Source organism: Adiantum capillus-veneris, unplaced genomic scaffold, assembly GCF_014529385.1.
Source record: "Adiantum capillus-veneris isolate H3 unplaced genomic scaffold, ASM1452938v2 Hic_scaffold_264, whole genome shotgun sequence".
Taxonomy (NCBI): domain Eukaryota; kingdom Viridiplantae; phylum Streptophyta; class Polypodiopsida; order Polypodiales; family Pteridaceae; genus Adiantum; species Adiantum capillus-veneris.
The window spans coordinates 130,147-154,315 of NW_028221395.1; the positions used below are offsets into that span (position 1 = coordinate 130,147).

Here is a 24,169-nt window from a genome sequence, read left to right on the forward strand (position 1 = left end):
CAGTGTCGCATCTCAGTCCCTACTCTATCCATGTCAACAGAACCATCTCCCCGTACAGTATAGAGCTTGGAGGCACTAGGATCGTGTGCCCCCCAAGGTGTCTGAGGTGTGCCAAAAGGTGTATCGAGAGGTGTGCCTGGGTAAGACGGGAGTCGTGAGCAAGGAGGGGTCGAAGCATCTATGGACCCTCCTCCACAGCAACCACCACCTCCACCTGACGATCGCCGAGATCGGCGAGTGCGCCTGTGCTGCGGAGATGAGGACGTACCCGCCTCTGCCCCACCCCTAGGTGTCGAAGCGGCCGTGATGGGAGAAGAAGGCGTTTTATCCATAGGCGTCCTGAACCCCGTAGGCGTCCCCCCCCTAGGCGTCAGATCCTCGGGTGTGAAGCCCGGAGGCGTAGTACCCGTGCCTCTGGCTACCCAGTACTGAGAAGTCTCTGCCATCAGAGCAGGCGTCATCCGTGTAACGAAGCCCATGAATGCATCTGCACTCATGGAAGCGGGATCTGGAATCTCGTCTGCCATACTAAAGTCCCGCACAAAGAAAGTAAAATAAAGCATCAGAACACAGTTGTTTAAATTAACTTTAAGCTTAATTTTAAATCAAAGTTTTCACACAAACACTTACAGGCCTAGGCCTCGACGAGTGAGGCATCATCGATAAGATCTTGCACCGTATCATCATCTATCTCTAATTGCAAACATAACTCTGTCCCAAGTCGTTCTGGCAGATTGTCTTCATCCATTGCATCTTCATCTACAAGTGTCAATTCTGGCTCGTCTTCATCATCCCTCGTATATCTGTCAGCTTCCTCTGCCATACCTTCGTCCATCTCATCTAATGTCACAGTAGTATGGACGTCGTCTGACTGACTTTTCTCCAAGAGATCTTGCCCTTCAAATACTTGTTTATTTCTTGGAGAAACCTGAACCACAAACCACCATTGTCGCTCTCGAGGGTCCGGTACAAAGACCACTTGCTCGCAATGTTCAGGGAGAGCTAATGTGTTGCTCGCATCTGTCCAAGTCTTTGTAGAATCTATTTGCACAAGTTTGTTTCCATCTCTGCGTACCATTGCATTCCGACCAGAAGTAATCATCTTGAACCACTTCACATCCAATAAAAACATCTCAAACCGCCTGAAGCTTACTTTCAGGATATCTGACACCAGACCACAGTAATCCAGGTTGCTAGTGCTCTCATTCGTGTCTCTAGCACTAGCCCTGCTCTTTTGCATGAAACTAACCATTACCCCACTGTCAAACGTGTTTCTTCTGCTGTCAATTTGTTGTGTTCTGAAATGCTTTCCATGCGACCATAGTGCCATGTATGTATGATACTTCCAATCGCATCCAATAGCCAGCTCTTCCTCTTCTAGAGATATGGGTTCTCCGATCTGTCGAGCTGCTCTCATTGTCTTGTCCAACCATGCCATTGTAGGGAATTCAGGTAGAGGAGCGAGATAGTCTGGCAAGGGTAAGCCTCTAGTCGTTCGACTTTGCCCGAAATCCTGTCGCTCTAGATTGCGTCTCTCTTTCTCTTCTTCGTACCTTTCAAGCTGTTTTTGCATCGGTGCTGAATTTAGTATACAGAACTTCATGATCTTTTCTCGCATGACCAGGTTCATTTTCTTCGGCACCCCTTCCCCTTGCGGCTCCTCTCCCACCAGTCTTGCATCCTCCTCATCGCTCCACACTCGAGGCATTTCTGGGTCAGAAACGGATAGAAATTCGGTCGTCAATACAAGAGACTCTTGCACCAGCCATCCTTCTACCATGCTCCCCTCTGGACGCGCTTTTTGGCGAACAAAACCCTTAAGTGTTTTCATGATACGCTCTAGAAAGAACATCCAACGGCTGTGGACTGTATCTGCCACTGCAACCTCATCTACTACATGGACGAGCAAGTGAATTTGGATAGTTAGGCACCTCGTGAGTAGATACTTCTCAATCATGCAAACTGCCTCAATGGAGTTAGCCCTTGCGACTGCAATCACTACAACAAAAAAACGTGTTATCGACGCACATAGCGACGATCATAGCAGAAAAAAAATTTCTTGGGTAGAGGACAGGTAGCCTGGCCTGTGCCCATTTAAAAGATCGACACAGCCACAGACAGACTTCCCGCCCTCTGCCCAAGAAAGCGAGCAGCACCAAAATATCAACCGTGCTCCCGCGCGCAGAAATTTTGGTAGAGTTCCCTTTGTTTTTACATAAACTTTTCAAAAAAAACCATATCATGTATACGTCTCCTACATGCTATCCATGTAGGATCTCACATGAGATTTAAGGCCAATGAAAGACAATCGTACCAACTAAAAAACATAGACATAACTTAAAAGCATAACCATAACTTAAAAGCATAACCATAACGAACCATAACCATAACTTAAAAGCATAACCATAACTTAAAACCATAACCGGCTATAACCACTTTAATCAAAACCATAATGCAGATAACCATAACCATAAACATAAACAAAATTAACAATAACCATAAGCATAACCAAAAAGAGAAACAATAACTGTCTATACAATGGCAATGACAATAATCATAACCATAAGAGAAACAATAACTGTCTGAACACTAACTGTTTGTACTAAAAAGAGACACAGAAGCGTGTCTGTGTCTCACAAAGCATATAGATGATATCTGATCCAATAATGACTAGGCGTCGCAACCTGCACATAGGACAACTCACAAAATTAGTATTGATATTACTTCACATATACTGACTTAATTAAATAAACTCACACATATTAACGTCTCACTTCAAGCGATCAGCGAGACTGTAAGGCCTCCCAGTCTACAGGCTCTCCTGAAGCTTCAAGATCATTCAGTACTTCATAGAAACCTCTGCGATATCCATCTGACTCCTCCTCGCGTGATGGAGCTCAATGCATCGCAAGACTCTGCGTTTATACAAAAATCAAAGTAATAAGAATACATGATTCATCACGTTTTAAAAAACATCATAGTTAAGATTGGATTAGAAACTCACAAACTCATAGCGAAACGTGTCGAAACCTCCGCTGCCAAGATGAGATGTCGCTCTAGTCATCTGTCATACCTGCCCGGCCTCACGCTGCTGTCTGAACCGCGTGGCCATTCTCCGCTCATCCTCCCCGATCTGCAGCCACGTCTCGTGTGGGATGCCCGAAGGCTTCGGCGAGCCGGTCCTGAAAGCCTTCCGAGCTGCATCTCGTCGATGTTTGATGGTGTTCCGTGCAACACCCTTGATCTACCGCGCCGAAACAACGGAAGAACCTGGAGCAGGTTGGTACTCTCTCAGAATGGTCTCCACTATGTAAGTGACTTTTTTCTTTTCATGCTGATCCCAAGACGTCAGAATGCTGGTCGAAAACTGCAACTCCACGAGGTGGCGAATCTGCTGTCGCATCTAAGCCTCGACTCTATCCATGTCAACAGAACCATCTCCCCATACAGTATAGAGCTTGGAGGCACTAGGATCGTGTGGCCCCCAAGGTGTCCGAGGTGTGCCAAGAGGTGTGTCGAGAGGTGTGCTTGGGTAAGACGGGGGTCGTGAGCGAAGAGGGGTCGAAGCATCTGTGGATCCTCCTCCACAGTAACCACCACCTCCACCTGACGATCACCGAGATCGGCGAGTGCGCCTGTGCTGCGAAGATGAGGACGTACCCGTCTCTGTCCCACCCCTAGGTGTCGAAGCGGCCGTGATGGGAGAAGAAGGCGTTTTATCCATAGGCGTCCTGAACCTCGTAGGCGTTCTCCCCCTAGGCGTCAGACCCTCGGGTGTGAAGCCCTAGGCGTAGTACCCGTGCCTCTGGCTACCTAGTATTGAGAAGCCTCTCCCATCTGAGCAGGCGTCATCCGTGTAACAAAGCCCATGAATGCATCTGCACTCATGGAAGCGGGATTTGGAATCTCGTCTGCCATACTAAAGTCTTGCACAAAGAAAGTAAAATAAAGCGTCAGAACACAGTTGTTTAAATTAACTTTAAGCTTAATTTTAAATCAAAGTCTTCACACAAACACTTACAGGCCTAGGCCTCGACGAGTGAGGCATCATCGATAAGATCTTGCACCGTATCATCGTCTATCTCTAATTGCAAACATAACTCTGTCCCAACTCATTCTGGCAGATTGTTTTCATCCATTGCATCTTCATCTACAAGTGTCAATTCTGGCTCGTCTGCGTCATCCCTCGTATATCTGTCAGCTTCCTCTACCATATCTTCGTCCATCTCATCTAATGTCACAGTAGTATGGACGTCGTCTGACTGACTTTCCTCCAGGAGATCTTGCCCTTCAAATACTTGTTTATTTCTTGGAGCAACCCGAACCACAAATCACCATTGTCGCTCTCAAGGGTCCGGTACAAAGACCACTTGCTCGCAATTTTCGGGGAGAGCAAATGTGTCGCTCGCATCTGTCCAAGTCTTTGTAGAATCTATTTGCACAAGTTTGTTTCCATCTCTGCGTACCGTTGCATTGCGACCAGAAGTAATCACCTTGAACCACTTTACATCCAACAAAAACATTCGCCTGAAGCTTACTTTCAGGATATCTGACACCAGACCACAGTAATCTAAGTTGCTAGTGCTCTCATTCGTGTCTCTAGCACTGGCCCTGCTCTTTTGCATGAAACTAACCATTACCCCACTGTCAAACGTTTTTCTTCTGTTGTCAATTTGTTGTGTTCTGAAATGCTTTCCATGCGACCACAGTGCCATGTATGTGCAGGTCCGCACTTCCACCGTTAAACACCCCTTGATCGCAATTGGAAGAATGAATTGCAAGAACTTATGCCAGTCGTGCGATTTCAACCCTGACAGTTGATCGTCACAGGTGAATGCTGTCTTGAAACATCGCATATATCCTGATGGCGTCCTGAACTCTGAAATCACCCTTTTCACTTGTCGCTCTTCGTTTTTTAGCAATACCCATGGCGCTCTTGGAAGTTTTGTTTGACCAGCTGCATTGGTGAAAGGCCATAGCTCTGGAATCTTTCCAACCGACTGCAAATCATCTCGTGAAGCTCGATTGTCTTTCATTCCCATGATTGTCTTCTAGAGGATCTCTCCCACATTCTTGAATATATGCATTGGATCCAGCAAATGGTTAATTAGTAGATCACCCCAGTACGGCAACGTATGGAGAATGGACAAACGTTTCATTCCTGGAACAGGTTGCCCCTCAAGTTGCTCCCATCAGCGACGCCACTCTTGTACATGCATAGGACGACATTCGACACGACCAACTGGCCTTCGCGCAAGTGATGGCCATCTGGAAGATAACGGTGGTGGCCTTGACAAATTGTATTTCGAAGAGAGATAGAATTGAACACATCCAAAGACTGCCCGTAAACTGGACATGCATTGTATCCCGAAGTTGTTAGTCCTGCATATATCAAAGGTAAAGGGCTTGCGAATAGCGAGAATTTTGTAAATCAATAACCATTACCAGAAGCTTCTCCGTATCCTGGCCAATCATGCATAGTCCACGTAAGAAGTCCATGGATCCTTGCATGCTGTTGTCCTACTGGTTCAACCGCATCTGCTATGTTGATCCCATGCCATAACTCCTGGAGCTTGTCAACTAATGGAGCTAGATAAACATCCATGTTTTTTGTTTTGAACTTACTAGGTACAATCAAGCTTAAAATCAAATGACTCTTCTTGATAGCAAGACACGGCGGGAGGTTGTAATTGATGAGGTACACAGTCCAAGTGCTCCATGACGAACTTCTCAAGACAAATGGATTGACTCCATCCATTACCATGGTCTTACTACCTGGGTACTGTGAGGGAATAAGATCAATAGCTCTGTTAATGGAGGGACAGTTTCCATAAAAATGTCCTAGGTGGCCACAGTGAAAATAGGAGACAGCAAGTTTCCCCCCATTTTAGATAAATTACCAATTTACCAACACTATGAAGGTCGATCTCCAATGTGTCAAGGAATTTTTTATCTACCTGCCAAAGAATGCATGCCTTGTTTCGTTGCGACAATGAATAGAATGGGAAAAAAGCACCTTGCCTAACGAAGCAACAAGTTCCCCAATACAAAGCCAGAGTCCAAAGGTGGGCAAGTCAACAAATTCCACCCAAACATGGCATTTCCTCAACATTTCATCTTTGATAAGCTTGATGGGTTGCCAAGGGATGACATGTACAACCTCGCTACACAATATTACAGAGGGCGCAGTGAGCAAAGGCATCTTGTCTTCTTGAAGAAAAGAAGCTCGAGAAAACCAAACCGTGAATAGAATATCTTTTCCACAAGTAGGCGCTTAAACCTAGAGTCAATTTCACTAGCAATGAAAGCTAAATCCAGGAGTTTACGAGTAAAGAACATGACTACGCCTCTTTCACGAAAAACAAACAACTGCGACTAGACCAACGCTGAGTCAAGGGTAACTTTATGCACCTCGACAACCTCGGGTTTAGGTGTTAGGGCATCTAGCTTGAGTATATTGGCCATGACACTCGGGTCATAGTCCTCTCAACTTTTTCCCCAAAAAGCGTGGCCAATGGTTGTGCGCGGATCCAGTTGAAAGGCGGGGGAAAGGGAAGACGTATTGAACTAATCAAATACAGACCTTCTTGAAGCAGCGCCTGGTGTAGAGAGTCCACCAGCTCCCAATGCATGCATACTTTGCAGGTCGAACACAGCGCCACAATGCACTCTCTCTCTCTCTCTCTCTCTCTCTCTCTCTCTCTCTCTTGCTAGATTTGTCAGTCTCCTCTCCCCCTCGTTTCCCCCATGTAACAATTTATATAATTAGAAGCATCAAACTCCTATGTCACAAGACAAGCATAAGACAAGGTAAATCTTGTTGCGATGGCGATGGCAACTGCCGCGACTTTAAACATCATACGTTGTGTTGTTCTGAAAGAAAATTGTGCGAAGAGATCGATGAGTCACGATGTCCCAATATCACCGTCGCCCGCCACCGGCTTGCAGCCTCAGCCTTTATCAAGTAAAGGGGCGATCTCTCTTAGATCTCTCTCTCTCTCTCTCTCTCTCTCTCTCTTTCTCTTTCTCTCTCTCTCTCTGTTTGAACAGCGCCTGCACCTGCATCATGGCCGCCCCATTTCACTCCTCCTGAATATACCGCCATTCTCCGATCATCTTGATTTTTCATTATTCCCTCCTTTGATATTCCCATTTCACCTGCGTTTGTGTATCACACACATACACCCACACACACAGAGCGGCTGCGGTTGGTTAACTCTCAGGAGTCGGATCTGCACCCATTGTGTTGCAAAACTTGGAGAGACAGCACTATACGCCAATTGAGAGAAATGGGCGTCGTCCCTCACTTACTTCTGGCCAGTACGCTGATGGTGGTGATGACGCACGTAGAAAAGAAGCGGCCAGCAGCCAGCTTCGAAAGCTACAAAGGCTTTTTACTTAAAAGCATCACAACATTCATGACGCCTAAAAGAAAGTAGCATGCGCATTTGCTTGGCACCTAACTCAACAAGACAAATTTCCCCTACGATAGTATCACATCAATTGTATGGAATTTTCCAGCAATCAAGTAATGTATTCATGGGTGATAAGGCAACTGTATACGAAGAAAAAACACAATTTCGCATCTCAGGAATATTGTAAGATATTTGGCAGCAACATCACCGACCCTTCGGGCACACTGCATATCCTGTACATGCACCTTGAACAACATAGACGAGGGAAGATTATCCTACTCTTGCATCAAAAGCAAGATAAAAAAATCAGTAAACATAGCTCTTCAAGCTGGTGAGCAACAAATGTAGACCTCCATACTGAACCTCTGCAGTGCCCATAGACAAAACCTAGGGCACGTCGCCTTCACACATAAAAGGCGTTCTAATTCTCCTTTGCAAAAGGTCAACTTTGCCATCTAGATGGACAAGAACTCTGATGCATGTGTTACAGTTCACTTCTCAACGTTAAGAAGACCAACAAGTCTGTACCCAATATATATGCGTTGAAGATAACGTCAAGGTTTGAAAGAGAGTAAACGGCACAACGTTTCACATTTTCCGTCTGGAAGACGGGTTTACACACTAGCTGTCATACTAATGGCAAGAACAGAAAAGGCAGAGTTCTGAAAACTTTGAGCAAGAGTCTGGTCTTTTTGAAATGAGAATACAATGATGCGCGGCATGCGCCTGCTTTTCTCGGGCTACTTATACGCAAGCTTTCTTGTCCTGTTTTTCCATAAGTCGAGCAGCTATATAGAAACCAAGCTGAATCAAATTAACAGAATTCGAAAGCCCTGAGACAACAAGAATGAAATCAGAAGGGGACGACGTAAGATCAGTAGACAAAAGGATCCGGATTACAATTTCAATTTTGCAATGAGGTAGATAGAGTCTCCATTTTAGTTACGTCTTCATTCACAGGAAATTAGAGAGAGGAACTCATCAAGATCCTCAACGAGCCAGTCAAGATCGTCACTTGTAAAGAGCAAGTCATATATTGAGCTGCTAGATGATCGGCCCCCGGCCGCCTCAGCCTCAGCCTGTCCAGGATGGATGGCGATGCTATGATTGATCTCGACGTCGACGTTGTTGCAGTACTGGGCATTCATTACATTATTGTAATAATCGTCAGCTGCTGCAGTACTTCTCATGTACTCGAGCGTGCAGGTGCTACAGCTATAATTACTATCGCACGACGCCGGCTCCCTCAATCTATCAATTCCATCAATAGCCAGCCGTCCATGATCTACTACGACGTCATCGCCCACTGAGATGGAAGTACTTTGCAACCGATTCCCTTGTAAATCGCATCGTTGATCTGATTCGTTGACAACGCTGATCCCTGCCTCACCAGATGACTGCTGCCAGATCGACACTACAGCAGGACGCCCGCCCTGATCTGAGGAGTCATTCCCTCTCAAGCGACTAGTACTCATCTCGACGTCTTCTGATGCAAAATTCTCGATGTCCACGCTCATGCGCAGTACATTGGATGCAGCTGGGAATCGGATGATACTAAGAATTAAGAATATGAATATTGTCTCACCAATAATAATTGCTCGTCATTTAATAAAGCTACAACTACGTCGGCTCCTCATTATCCTGAGTTGTTATACTATCAAAAACGTAACGCTGTGGAGTTCTCACCTGGAACTGGCGTCTGATCACGTAGAAGTCGTGGTAGTGCATGACCTGCATGATATTCAGCTGCAAGGCCCAGGCGCCGCTGGGCCTCTAGCAGCACGTCCACATGTAAAGCAGAAGCAGCTGTAGCGGCAGAAGAAGAAGCAGGCGCAGGGCCAACCGGCCGGCGCTTCGGCCCCTTGTGTAAGTCTACCACACAATACTCATCTCCGAGAAGTGGAGAGTTGAGGAACGTGTACTCCACCATATAGAATGGAGGGTCGGCAACATCATAAGCAGGCGCTGCCGGGCGTGTCGATACTGATCCCCTACATGAGGAGTCATCCCTGCCCGTGATAGACCCACTGCTACGAATACGCTTGCGGAGCCTCAAATAAGTGAGATACCTTCGAGAGATAACCTCCTCTGATCCTGCAGCTGCATGAATGTGGCGTCTCCAGCATCTGCCTTGCTGTTTCCAATGATAACCGTCCTTTGTTATCAGCTCAGGGCGCTTCCTCCTCTTCTCACCTTTGAATTTGCGTCGGGCTATCAACACGATTCTGCGCTCATCTGCGCCATGCAAAGCAGCGTTTTTAACAACAGAGATATATCGCACGTCCAGACACTACGTCACAGACAGACTCATACAAATTGCAGCCACAGTCTTTTGAAATATACTACCTGGCCTCCTCAAAATATCCCAAGGGTGCTTTGCAAAGAAGTTTTCGTCGACGCGTACCTCTGCGTGCTGCAGCTGGTTGACTATATTTTCCGATGACGCATGCACACTAATGCTCCTCAACAACAGATCCTCGCGCTTTGATGTACTGAACAGGGACGTGAGAAGCACTTCCATGATGAATACGAAAATGGTCCGGCCCGGATACAGCACTGATGCTCTTGCTGCATGAATGAGCTACATCGACGCTTGATGTCGCTCAGACTCAGATCATCGAACAAACGCAACGGATTGACTAGAAAATATAAAGATTTGCGATGGCTCGTCTTCTTCTATATGAGCAGAAGGGGAGCCCTAGTGGACAGACACTACACGCTCTTCAATCATGCGCAGCACCAACTACAAAATACGATTACAATCTCCCCAAATTTCTAATAATTACCGGCGTGCATCCAGAGACACGGAGACTTCAAAACTCATAATCATAAGCATAACAAGTACAATCGCGGTCTCTGATTTTGTCTGAGAAAACTTTTTCACCTGAACACAAAAGGACATGGGGTCTTAAACGAACCCCCACTGATGGGATCCACCAATGAGAAGTGAACTATGCATAGTACACGGTCTTAACTTTGTCTCCTCTTTTCTGTTTTTATAACTTTCGCAGCTTTGTTTGGGGGGGAAAAAAAAAGAGAAGTGAACGCAGTTTGCCACTCTCTGCGATAACTTTTCTTGGTTATATACATGAGAGTCACTTTCTGCAAGTTCTTTCGTGATTTGAGCAATGCGAGCTTGGATTTCATCCTTGGTGGCTGCATCGACGATAATGGTCTTTGAGTTGTTGGATCATTGTCCCCTTCTAGGCGATCCCCAACTGCTCAACAGTAACACTTTCAGGCTTCAAGCCAAGATCATTGGCTATGAACTTAGCACCTGCTTCAAGCAAGAATAAAATTTGGTGAAACCTCTCAAGAAACAAAAAATTACTTTTTAAAAATTTGATTGAGTATTACCGATCATGCCGATGGCAATGTCCTGTAACGTAGTAAGGCCTTATAACATCTCTGCTTGCTTTTGACCAAGATTAAACATGGACAATTTCTTAGATCACCACACAGATAAGGCGTGGTCAACATTAACATATCATATGCCAGATATCATTCAAAGTACTACAACGTTATGTTTTGAAGTTGAAAAATCGAAACCTTACCTCAAGGTCCAAGAGTGACATCCACAGCATGTGCAAGTTTGTCAATTCTAGCTTGCAATGCAGCTCTGGATTTTTTATCAAATACTATTTCTTTGGCTTCAACCCTCACTACAAGACAAGTAAATCTACGGGAGCTTCTGCTATGTGATTGCACCTCTCCATTCAGCTGATTTCTCCCTTGCCAGCATCCTAATGATTTTCTATGCTGGAAAAACGAATAGATTTATGTGTAAAATATAGCATGCTATAGAAAGAAAAACGACAAATAACGCAAGAATCTGTACCACGATAGCAAGATGTCACGAGATCACTCCTAAAAAAATATATCTGTAAAACACATAGGAGTATAAGCAGGAAGAAGGAATGACCAATGTATCTCACTTACTCTCTCTCTCTCACACACACATGCCCCGTAGCTCGCACACAGAAACTTAGATTTAAATGCAAAAACACTCCTACCGAGCAATTGGCAGAACTTGGCGAAGAGACACAACCCAAAAGTCCATTGTTGAGGATGGCCCAAGCTACCATAGTGCCAAAGAATGCCGGATTTGAGAAGAGAACAGTAACGGGGGTGAGGGAAAACATCTGGTCCTCCCCTTAAAACCCTCACTTGGTCTATCCAAATGGTGCCTATTCTTAAAATTGTGGTGTGACATTTTGAGGGGGAAGAGAGAGAGAGAGAGAGAGAGAGAGAGAGAGAGAGAGAGAGAGAGAGAGAGAGAGATCTTTAGATTTTAGGGGAGGGAGATGCCTGGGCAAAGAGTGCAGGAGAATGCGAAGATTTTGAGGTGTCTTCTATGTGTGTGTGTGTGTGTGTGTGTGTGTGAGAGAGAGAGAGAGAGAGAGAGAGAGAGAGAGAGAGAAAGAGAGAGAGAGCTTATTGCCGCTGCCCTCTGCAAGAAGAAACCGCAAAAGAGAGATTAAGGGGGAGAGGGGACTTTTTAAGCAGGGAAAAGAAAGGAAATCATCCCCCGAGCGTAGGAGACCCATTACTCCCTAATATTACCGCAGGGCGATAGAATTAGTAGGTAGCTCTAGTCGAGGCCCAGGAACCCCTTTAGAGAAATGGAGAGTGCATGCGAGACTCGAGAAAATATAACCTAGAAGTCAAAGGCAACTGCCCCATAATCCATTGGCGTAAAATCTGCAGGCTCAGTCGTTGCGTGAATCGTCATGACTCATGAGGCATGCTCACAGAGTGTAAGATCAAGGTCATCGCCTGCACAACATTATAGAAGTGAGTCTAATCCAGCTAGAAATGTAGGGTACTACTAGAGCGGCTACTATACTACCGCCACATTGCCTAGTGCTCTTGCATGCATAGCTTCATTTGCTGCTAATACTCCTCCTGCTCATGCTTCGCATACGTCCCTCGCTTCATGAAACTGAGGGCAACCATCGACACAAGAAGTACCTCATGCAATGGTGCAAACTACTCAACACGAGAGTGCACCTCAAACATGAGAGGGTGCGAGATAGAAAGAGAGAATCTCTCCAAATTTCTCCCCACTCGTGCGCTCGTCCCCAAACTCATTAAAGATTCAATATTTTCCTTTCTCTAACTTTAGAAACCAATCATTGAAAACCTTTTAAATTTTTACAAATCGGACACTTGGTCGTGGTGGTTGCATGAGAAAAGAGGAGCCAAACTCTAATTTCGAGCACATTCAATAATATAATCTTTTGAGAGAAAACATGTGATTGTCACCAACTCACTGTCACTCCTAACTTTCTCATGAGTGCTCACTACATCACTCACCAATCAAACATTTTCATTTTTTATTTGATTTTTTAAAATACATATAAGGTTTTTCACTAACAAAAAGGGAACACATCAGTACTATGGCCTTAGCCCTTTGGGCAGGCCAAAAACCGGGGTACAATGTTTTTTAACCGGCTAAAATCATAAAATCCTGGTTAGATTTTGAGCTTGCCTTGAAGAAAACCAAAAAATCTACACAATTTTTAGTGTGAATACAGGCAAAAGCTTCAGATTTTGACCTAAAAACAGATATAATTTCATATTTTCCCTTATATTCTTTGATTATTAGGAAAAACGTATTTTTCTAGTCCTGATTTATGTTTCTCGGATCCGACAACAGCGCGCATCTCTGCTCTTGTGCCTAAAGTTCTCCTTCGTGGATCCCATAACCGGAGTTTATGGGAGCTGTGGGTGATGACCAATGGCCAACCTTGACGTCAAAGTCTTTTTTGTCAAAACGTTCACCGAGACTAGTCTTGATTGGTTGGTCTTGCTCTAGATATTTGTTGGTGCCCTTTAGTATTGATATGTTATTGCGATTGAGAAACAGAATGCTTATCGCATATAGTGGATTGTAGTGTACAAAAATGGAAAAAATTAATTGGACTTCGAGTGTACAAGGCAAAGAAGTATATTTTGTTACACTAATGGCATAAAGTGAAATGCAGAACATAAAATGCACATTATGCAAAATTGCCATACATAACTATGCTAGACAGTCTCACCATGTCTCCCCCTAAATTACAAGGCACGTAAGACGTCCCTTGGCTTGTAGTCTTTATTTGTTGTCCAAGCAAAACGCAAACACTTGAAGATTTGGATGGAGATAACAAACTTTTACAATTCGTTGGCATAGAAATGCACAAGGAAAAAACCCTCATAATGAGGGAAAAAAATGCCACAGGGATCCTAAGTGTGTTCACACACATCACTTACCACATGTATATGCAGGTAACGTATCCCCCATGGGAGTGATGCGGTGAACGAGAGCTACCACATAGAGTATAGGGAAGTGCCATGCCATGAGGACAAGATCAGTCCACAAAGGGGAGCAAGCCTAAAGCTTTGCGGAAAGCTTCGAACTTCTCACGAGACAATCACTATGAAATTCTCAAAACATTTACCGTGCGCTTTTATCGCGTTTTATAGAGAGAGAGTCCAAAAGGGGGGAGGAAGGCTTTTGTATTTCAAATATTATTGTGGGTATAGCCGTACATATTACCATGATTATTATCGTTATAATTACCACATCTAGTACCAAACCTCGCTTTATCGTCTTAAACATTCAACTTTTGGTGTTTCCCTTTGTTAATAAAAATTAAAGAATATTATTTAAAATTTCAAATAAACACTACAAGAGGTTCTTCATATTAGCGACGCTCACACAGCGACGCTCAAAAAAAAAATTCCCGGCGTCGTTATGAGCGTCGCTATGAGCGTCGCAAATTTACAAAGAAATTTGCGACGCTCATAGCGACGCCGGCTGGGGTAAAAAAATAACCGAGCGCGTCCAAAAACTCAGATCTCAGATCTGAGTTTTTCGGCGCCCTCAAGCAAGGAGCAGGTAACGCTCTCTCTCTCTCTCTCTCTCTCTCTCTCTCTTTTTCTTCTCCACACACACACACACACACACACACACGAGGAGAGGAAGGAGAGCCAGGTATGCTCCTTCCCTCTCCTCATTCTCATGTTCCCTTCCCCTCTTTCTCTCTCCCTCTCTCTCTCTATCTCACACACACACATACACACACACACATAGTGTTTTTGAGAGAGAGAGAGAGAGAGAGAGAGAGAGAGAGAGAGAGTACAAACAAAAACAAAAACACACACACACATACATAAACAAAGAATGCACACACACATTGAGAGAGAAAAAGAGAGAGAGAGCATGCATAAACAAAAAACGCACGCATTGAGAGAGGAAAAGAGAGAGAGAACATGCATAAACAAAAAACGCACACATTGAGAGAGGAAAAGAGAGAGAAAACATGCATACGATCCAAAAAAACGCACACACATTGAGAGAGAAAGAGAGAGAAACTAATTTAACGTCGTAGGAAACTAATTAAAATTAAAAGACCTAAAGATCTAGCCGACGAGGAGTTGAACTCAAAACCTATTATTCAAGAGGGAAATGGCATAATCAATCTATCATACTTGGCATGGGTGATAGAAAGGTTATACCATTTATCTCTTTTTATTGGCACACACATCCACACACGCGTACACACACAAGAAGAAGAGAGTTATAACGTCGTAGGAAACTATCTTAAAAGACGTTAAAGATTAGGTTATATGTAGACTTACATTAAATTAGATTTAGGTTTATTTTTAACTAGATTTACGTTTATTTAAGCTAGATTTAGATTTACGTTATATTAGATTAGATTTAGGTCTCCATAGACTACGATGCCTGCATGAAGCCGGTGAAGAAAGCCCTCAATGGAATATAGGGTATTGTTGCCTTTACTCATGGTGGGCTCCGTCGATCCAAAAGTACTGGTGAAATGTCTTCAGAAGATAGGGAAGAAGGTGGATCTTCAGGGCGGCAAGAGTCACTACATCCCCGACACAATGACCATCTAGACAACCTCTAGTCATTAGACTTACGTTAAATTAGATTTAGCTTTACTTTTAGTTAGATTTACGTTTATTTAGATTTACGCTTATTTACGTTAGATCGAGTCCACGCAAGAATTACTTACGGTTTAGGGTTTAGAGTTAGACGAACAGTGAAAAGATCTACTGTGAAAAGATGTTAAGATGAAGTGAAGTGCTACAACTAGAGAAGAGGCAAAGGGGTTTTGTCCACTACATGCAGTATCATGTAGACGTGGGTGTGTAGATTTCTTGTACCCACAAATATAGGTATTGACCAATAAAGACGAGATTATAACCCGGTGGTTCTGATCTCCGTGCACCTCTAGACCGAGGTGTGCGGGGATTGGACATGACTAGAGAATGTGAGGTAAAGAGAGAGAGAGAGAGAGAGAGAGAGAGAGAGAGAGAGAGATAAGACGAAGAATGCCAATAGAATATTAAATTTTTTGTCCAGTTTATAAGTTTTTTATCCTCATTATGAGTAGCGACGAGGATGTGGGACCGTCCAACCGAAACACCTATCTCTCAACGAGGGTCTTATGTCCTTGTTATCAATGCAAGCATGCTGTGCGACGGACAAGACGTGTTTCTTGCAGCATGTTCGCGAATTTGGCGAGTTCGATCCATCTATTATAGATCGAGTTGTTGCCAATTATAACTCGTCGGACTCTGACGCTGGCCAACAAGCAGCAATCTTGCAACCCAATAGACGTGTTCGCAGGCGCTTTGGTCAAGCAGCATATGTGAGGCCACAAGATGTAGCCTCTGACAGCTCGGGGGACGATCATGCAGAGCACATTCCCAACGAGGCAATGTTTGAGCCCGAGATTGATGAAATGATCGAGACGATCATGGATTCAGAAAGGCTTATCTATGATGATATGAAAAGTGAAGCCGATAAAAAACTCCCTAAAGCACCATGGATTTTCACAGGAGCCCAAGAACACAAAGTAAAAGAGACCATTCGATCTTTGCGGACCCCCACTGGCGTAATGCACTCGCTCCGAACGTGTTTTACTAAAGAAGGAAAGCTTACCGGTTTGAAGTCACACGATTGGCATAAAATGTGTGAGGTACGTTCATAGTGTACTTTAATATCATTGCATAAAATGTGGACTTTAATATCATTGCTGCACATACTTTACAGTTTATTTTACCGGTTGCCATTGAGGGATGTTTGTCTCTCGACATCCGTAACACAATCCACAAACTTGCAAAGCTGGTGCAATGGATCTCACAAAAGGAGATCAACATAGACTCCATACCATTCGCCAAACTAAATGCTGCGGAGCTTGTGTGCATGTTTGAGAAACATTTTCCTACTACAATGCTAACCATTCAGGTGCATCTTCTTGTTCACATAGTTGATGAGGTGGAAATAGCTGGCACAGTTCATTCCAGATGGATGTTCTTCTTAGAGCGTTTCATGAAAACGCTTAAGGGATATGTGCGTCAAAAGTCACGTCCGGAGGGTAGCATGGCAGAAGGGTGGTTGGTATCAGAGTCCCTAGTGTACATTGGAGAGTGGCTAGACGGACTTGATAAATCCCGGGACACGCTATGGCGAACCATAGATGATGAGCGCATATCTGGGATTGTCATGTGCAATCTCGGTGTTGAGAAGAAGATGACGGAAGATCTAGAGTCTAAAATCAACCGATTTTGCATGCTTCACAATCCAGTGATGCAAAAGTCGATTTCACAATATGAGGATGCAAAGCAAGAGCAACAAAGGGCACGAATCGAGTGGAGACGGGGAAGACGACCACCGATGCACTATCCAGCGGTTCTGGAGAGCCTACCAACCTTCATGAGCTTAAGATGGTTGCACAACCAATTGAAAAGCGCACAACAATGCGGTGACGAAGTGACTGAAGAAGAGTGGGAGTACTCTCGGGGTTGCGCGACCAAGGTAAGTTTGCAATGTACGACTAGTAAGTGACTTTATTTATAAACGTTTGAACGGACACTCATAATCTTTGTTCGTTGTAGTATAAGTCATACACAGCAGCATGGTGTAAAGGTCGACATTTTAGGGTGGAACGAATCGACAAAAAGCGTTTTACTCAAGATTGTGGAATCATGGCAAAATTTGAACAGTCTAGTCGACGACGTTCCTCTGATGCAGATCCTGTGGTGGCGGAACTCACTTACTTCGGCACGCTGCAAGAGATTTTGAGGATCGATTACAGAGGATTTTTTGTCAACTTGTTCGCCGTGCAATGGTTCAAGATAATCATGGAGGGTCGCAACGCTACTGTGCGTAGAGGAGAGTCTGGTTTTCTTGAGGTGGATTCTACTAAGAAATGGACTGACCTAAGAGACACTTTCGTACTACCCGAGCATTGTGAACAAGTAAGTATGTAAATAGTTAACATCCCCCTTTTACAAGTTATGTGCTTGAAAGCTCTCATGTAAGTTATGTGGCTCTGGCAGGTAATATTTCATCCTACAAAGTCTACATCAAACTGGTGGTACGTCATAGAGGTAGCCCCTCATAGTGCAAGGACGTATGAAGGCTACCATGTGCCAATCACAACGACATCAATGGAGGAGATCAGAGAAGATGCTCAATCAGAAGCCGCTGCGGTGGTGCCAGACGAGCATCAAGATGCTACTACTCTATATGGGGTGCATGCAGAGGAGCTACAAAATGAAACAGAGGATATGTGTTTAAACGGAGAGCTCTATATAGATATAGGAAGTTATGCTGAGTTATGCGAGGATGAGAGAGAGATCTCTTAAAGCCACAAATATTGTATTTGAACAATTTTGCTCCGTGTTGTAAAAGCTCTGGCTCTCTAAGTACCTTCCATGTTGTATAACGCTCTTTTCTACTCGCGCTCACATCTTTTGATTGAAAATTCTGAGTTTTCGACTTGCCTCTTCTATCACTCAATTCATTGCGTCATTGTATTTATATGCGTCCTTACGTCATTGTATTTAATGGTCTTTGCATCATTGTCTACTCTATTCATTCAATATTAAGTTTAAATATTCGTGTGTTTAATGCAGGTATGGATGATGAGGAGTTTCTTTCTTCTTTGTCACCGCAGCAGAGACAGTGGTACGTGGAGCGTCATCGCTTTGGCGCATCATCGTGCGTTCCTACTCCATCCGCATCTCCCTCTCTTTCGGAGCATTCGGCGCGCTCCGAAGCTTCGGCATGGACGAGATGAGCTTCACACTCGTCTAGACACCGGCGCTCTAGTGGTGGCGGTGGCGGTTGTTGTGGGGATTCCGCCACCGATGCCTCCACACCGCCTCGTGTTCGACGAGCCTCTTTACCCTCCCCTTCTTTGCCCGCCCCCACACCAGCCACAGCATCGCCATCTATGCCAGGTTTTGCACGGCTGACTGTTCCTAGAAGCTACACACCTCTACCTACTCCGCCAGGAGCCACCCCACTCGACACTCCTCGCTTCGGGGCCCAGACGCCGGTGGAGACACCTGACGTCCGTACCCCCATCGACACGCCGCTAGAGACCCCTGCCGGGACACCCAGGTTCACGCGTCACCGGCCAAAGGGCTTGCCTTACTCCGTCGACATCAGCGGCGGCATCATCATGGATGATGACGGCAAGAAGGTGATCTCGCGCATGCGTGGTCTTTGCTCTCAGCTGTTTAGACACTACATACTAAACAAATGGAGTGAAGTACCAAGTGATTTAAAAAACAGAGTCATCAGCATACTTCATGATGAGTTTCCCGTTCCAACACGGGATCAGCGCTTCAATGAAGACCTGATGAAGATTCGAATGCGCGAATACTGCAAACACAAGTGTTCCGAAGTGCAAAAAGCAATCAAGAATGGGTGGAACAGGCCAGATTGGCTGGCCAAAGAAGATTGGAAGAATGCGAAGAAAGTAGCGCGCGAGAATCCCGACAAGTGGAAGCAACAAAAGGATGCAGCCAGAGCGCGAGTAGAGGCAGGGAGCTCGCACCACTTGGGGAGCGGTGGATGGGCATCATTTGAGGCCGATTTTGTAAGTGTTTTCACATTGCTCTTTATGCATGTTCTATAGTTTAGGGTTTATGAGTTTTTTAGTTCTAACATAATGAAATCTTTGTATGTTTTGACAGTGGTCGATGACAGGACGTGATCCCACACCGTACAAGCGCGAGTACGCAGGCAGGAAGGGCTTAAACGCCCTGATGGACATTCTCAGTTCTCGCGGCGGCATGGTTAGTATTAGGGTTTACTCTTTTTTATTTTTTGTATTGTTTTATAAATGTCGTTATATGTTTATACTTACTGAAAGCTGTCTTATTGTCTTTTTTTGCAGAATCCGACAGATACGCCGCTTGGACGCGATGAGACGTCTGACTAGACGACGTCAGTTTAGCCGTAGCTAGATAGCATTAGTTTAGGGTTTCTCATAGCTTATGTATCATGAGACGGATTTTATACGTCTTTTTGAACCATGTATATTATTACATTTGTCACCGCAGTTCCTTTTGCCAATCAATTCTTTATGCCTATGATGTTGTACAATTATCATTATTACATTTGCCAATCAATTCATTTTGCCTATGATGTGTACAATTGTCAATTTTGCAAACAATGCGTCTTGTGGGTGACTATTTTGGGTCTATTATCTACCTTTGCACTTTTTTAAAAAAGTGAATCAAGTACAATATGGTTGATGGGTGGCAGGGCAAAAGTTATGCCTGCTCCATCCAAAAGTTATGCATGCGCCTCCATGTAAAGCAAGCACTGTCAAGGATGAGAAGCTAAACATGGAGGACATCTTCTGTCAAGGCATGGGCATGATAGAATGAAGTGTGCCCACATTTTACCATATGGTAGTAGCTATGTTAGTTTCTTCAAGCTCTATCTTGCAACAATGTGCACGTGCCTTATACTTTTGCAAGAATCTTTCTCATTCTCTTACTTACGGAGGATATTTTTTCTTTTATTATCGTCTTTATTAATACTTCTACTACCGCACACAGATTTCACCCGAGCGACTGCATCCATGCACTCTTCGCATATTTCTCAAAGGTTTTATGTAGTGGTGCAAAAGAGATATTCTATTATCATGAAAAGGTGTTGAGCAAGGAGCACAGTAAAGAAGCTGTTCTTCAAAGCACACTTGCATTGTGCACAACACAAAACGCTAGCTCCACTTGCATCCATAACGCTTCATAATGACTATGTTTCTTAGAAAAATGCAAAGCATTTGTTATTTTTCATTAGTAATTGTTCCAAAAAATTTATAGATATTTTGTTATCAATTAAATTAATCACTCCCACTTGATTAAGATAATTTAGCATGCTTCACAAAATTAGAGAGACAAAGAGGGGGGAGAGAGAGATGAATGGACGACACGACAAAAAAAATTCATACCTTAAAATATACAAAATTTTTACATGAATCATCTTCCAAAAGATCTCTACAAGAAGCGTTATCCAATTCTAAGTCCATGGCTCCTAAATCAATAAAGAGAAGGTCCCATAAAATCCAAACCCCATTTCATGAAAACACCCAGTGGTTGTACTGGTGTTAAGGAAGTCACGTCTGCATAGTTGTGGGTCTACCTATTCTTTGACATATGTCACAAGTTTTGCAAAAACTTCGGACATCGGATATCAATGTTTGCCACCATAAACCAGCCTGCAAAATCTTCTTATAAGTAACATCAGTAGAAAAGTGTCCACCAGATTCTCCATTATGCGCCTCTGAGATAACTTGCATTCTCCCCTCCATAGGCACACATCGACGAAGAATACCATCGACACCTAATCTGTAGAGTGAGCCCCCAATGATGGTAAACTTTAAGCTTTTGATAACCAGAGCCTTCTTCTAGTTTTTCTTCCAGTCATCTAGGAAACCACCCTGAGAAAGAAACTAATATACTTCATATAATTCAGGATCAACTGATTCTGCCGCTTCCAGCTAAAATAATTCAGCATCCACTGGTTCGTCTCTTAAAGACACTTTAGAATAGCCCTCCCTACTCCTAGAGAGGAAATCAGCGCCACAGTGGTTCTTGCCAGGTTTATGAAAAATTCAAAATTCAAAATTCAAATTCCATAAGGAACATCATCCACCGCATTTGCCTACCTTGAATAATGACTTTATTAATCAAGAATAATAGGGCCTGATGATCCACATCGAAATGAAACAATTTTCCTAGCAAATAATGCCTGAATTTCATAGCATTGAAAACCATTCTTAGAGCTTCTTGTTCAATGGTTGTATAACCTTGTTCAGCCTCGCTAAATCTGCGACTGGCAAAGTAGACAGAATAGTCAGTCCTTCCATCTGGCTGGGCTAGTATCGCCCCCATTGCCAGCCCCGAAGCATCTACATGTACATGGAAGATAACATCCCAATTTGGTTGCCGAATCTTCTGTAAGAGTTAATATATGGCACTTTTTAAGATCTGGAAGCTTTCCTTACACTAAGCAGTCCAATTGAACTTGCTAATTTTCTTTGTGAGCTCATACAATGGTAAAGCTTGGGAGGCAAATTTATGCACAAATCTTCTGTAAAAGTTAATATATCCCAAGAAAGAGCTTAACGTAGATGCATTCCTGGGCACCTTGGCTTGTTGAACACACTGGATCTTCTCGTTGGCCATTTCTATCCATTGCGAGATACTACATGTCCAGTAGCTGTCCTTTCCAGACTAGGAAAACAGATTTAAATGGATTCAGCTTGGGAGGCAAATTTATGCACAAATCTTCTGTAAAAGTTAATATATCCCAAGAAAGAACTTAACGTAGATGCATTCCTGGGCACCTTGGCTTGTTGAACACACTGGATCTTCTCGTTGGCCATTTCTATCCATTGCGAGATACTACATGTCCAGTAGCTGTCCTTTCCAGACTAGGAAAACAGATTTAAATGGATTTAGACAAATCCCCTTCTCCTGACAACGCTTAAAAACCATTTCCAAGAATAGTAAATGTTGTTCCTCATCTCAATATACAGTGAAATTGTCCATGAATATGGAGAGGAACCGATGAAGAAACTCATTGAATATCTCCGTCATACACCACTGAAAAGTGGTTGGTGCATTGCGTAGTCCAAATGGCATTACCAGATACATAAATGCTCCCCACTCTATAATGAAAGTGGTCTTTCCCCGATCCTCAGGAGAAATTTGTAATTGGTTGTAGCCACTATATCCATCCATAAAATTGTACATCTTATACCGTGCAATCTCATCAAGCAACATATCTGTGAAAGGCAATGGAAATGGATCCTTGATGGTTTGAGCATTGAGTTTCCTATAATCCACACATACTCTCAACTTCCCATTCTTCTTGGGAACAACTACAATAGGAAACAACCAATCGCTACTGGCTACTTCAGTTATGAACCCAGCTTTGAGAAGGTTGTAAATCTCTTCCTTGACCTTCTTAGCATGATTGGGATTCATTCGGTACCGCTGCAGTCTTACTGGCCTGGCATGTAGCTTCAGTGGTATCCTGTGCTGGAAGACCTCTGTATCCACCCCTTTCAGATCAGTGTGTTCCCAGGAAAAGACATCTTTGTAATGCTAGAACATTCTGTGTGCTTTCTCCTTCATTGTAGAGTTGAGATGTTTGTCAACTTTGATCATTCTAGGGTTGTCTTCAGAGCCTAGATGCCATTTCCTCGATCTCTTGATCATCTGGGAGTAACCAGTTGGGCCCACCGCCCTTTCTCTTGGTTGACTCTTTGGCGTAATCCCAAGACAGTCCTCTGAGTTCCAAATCACTGTTCTGATTTGTCGTGTCCTCCCTAGAATGTGCTGGCTCATCTGGCGTGCTGGATTCAATGGATCATTTCGGCCTTGCAGTTAACTGAACTGAATGTTCTCCTGAATTGACTTCAGTAAACTGGTCTGGGAACTGCTTCTTCTGTTTTTCAACCTGCTCCTTGTTCAGTAGAACTGCATTAAGATCAATTTTCGCTAAAGGAAAAATATTTAGAGTTGCTAACATCCTTTCAATCTTCTTGATCTTATACTTCTGGGATAGTTCTTTAGGTCTCAGCTCCTTTTTCCAGCTTCTAGTGTTGTTTTCTTGAATCTGGATTCTGCCTAGACCCTTGTAGAGTCAGAGTCTGATTAGCATAGTCGTGAACAGCCTGTGCCGTTCACAACCATGGACGCCCTAGTAGCATTCCATATGCTCCTTGCACATCGAGAACTAGAAAACTGGTCTTGAAGTTCTCCTTGCCCACTTGTATCGGCATATTTTTTATCATACCAGTAGCTTGCACTACTCGATGGTCTGCCATCTACACTTTGAAAGGTGCTGGCTTTAGGTTTGTGATGCCCATCCTCTGCTCAAGATGTACTCCCATGATGTTTACTCCTGCTCCTCCATCAAGAATGACACTCGAAAGTGGCTCCCATTTTTTTGAACTTTATAATCTACCTAAATTAGCGGCACTTCATAATGTCTAACAGCCGTCCAGTCAATTGTCTGGGCCTTCGTCTCAGCCTTCCTTCGTTGTCTGATGAATTTCGCTCCTTGAGGCAAAGTTCTTCTAATGTCTTCCAGCTCCACATTGAGTTTCTGGATTCTGTCATAGATTTTTACATGAATTTACTCTTTCTCATGATCAGAGTTGTTGTTGGAGCTTGAAGAGCTGGTAATATCTTCACAATGCCATTCCTTCATTTTAGTGCCTTCAGCTCCTCTATCAGCTCCCAACTCTTCAATCATTCCTTGTACTGCAGCCAACATGGTCTCAGGTATGCTAGGCTTTTACTGATCTGTCTTAGTAGATTAGGTTGGTATCTTCTGAATGACTCATGCTTCAGAACTCTCTGGCTGCTCTGGCAGCTTCTTGCTAAATCCTTTGTGATTTTTGCTGCGAGTTCTCTCTGCT

At 43.8% G+C, this 24,169-nt stretch overlaps 1 protein-coding gene across 1 annotated transcript; it reads right to left on the reverse strand.

The window, feature by feature from the left end:
- Positions 1-8,114: 8,114 nt before the first annotated feature.
- Positions 8,115-10,159, reverse strand: LOC147417361 (uncharacterized). The gene is made up of 3 exons (XM_086507685.1): positions 9,762-10,159; positions 9,102-9,650; positions 8,115-8,952 (listed from the first exon to the last, which is right to left on the reverse strand). Exons 1-3 carry the CDS (start codon positions 9,934-9,936, stop codon positions 8,366-8,368), a joined length of 1,311 nt encoding a protein of 436 aa, XP_086363811.1. The 5' UTR covers positions 9,937-10,159; the 3' UTR covers positions 8,115-8,365.
- Between the last annotated feature and the right edge of the window lie 14,010 nt (positions 10,160-24,169).

What these genes read in the sequence shown, in the direction of transcription:
- LOC147417361 (XM_086507685.1), bottom strand. Translation starts at nt 9,936, where the DNA reads ATGGAAGTGCTTCTCACGTCCCTGTTCAGTACATCAAAGCGCGAGGAT. An exon ending in GGATATTTTGAGGAGGCCAG is followed by an intron (nt 9,651 to 9,761) that starts GTAGTATATTTC and finishes TGCATGGCGCAG; the next exon opens with ATGAGCGCAGAATCGTGTTG. An exon ending in TGATCAGACGCCAGTTCCAG is followed by an intron (nt 8,953 to 9,101) that starts GTGAGAACTCCA and finishes TCCGATTCCCAG; the next exon opens with CTGCATCCAATGTACTGCGC.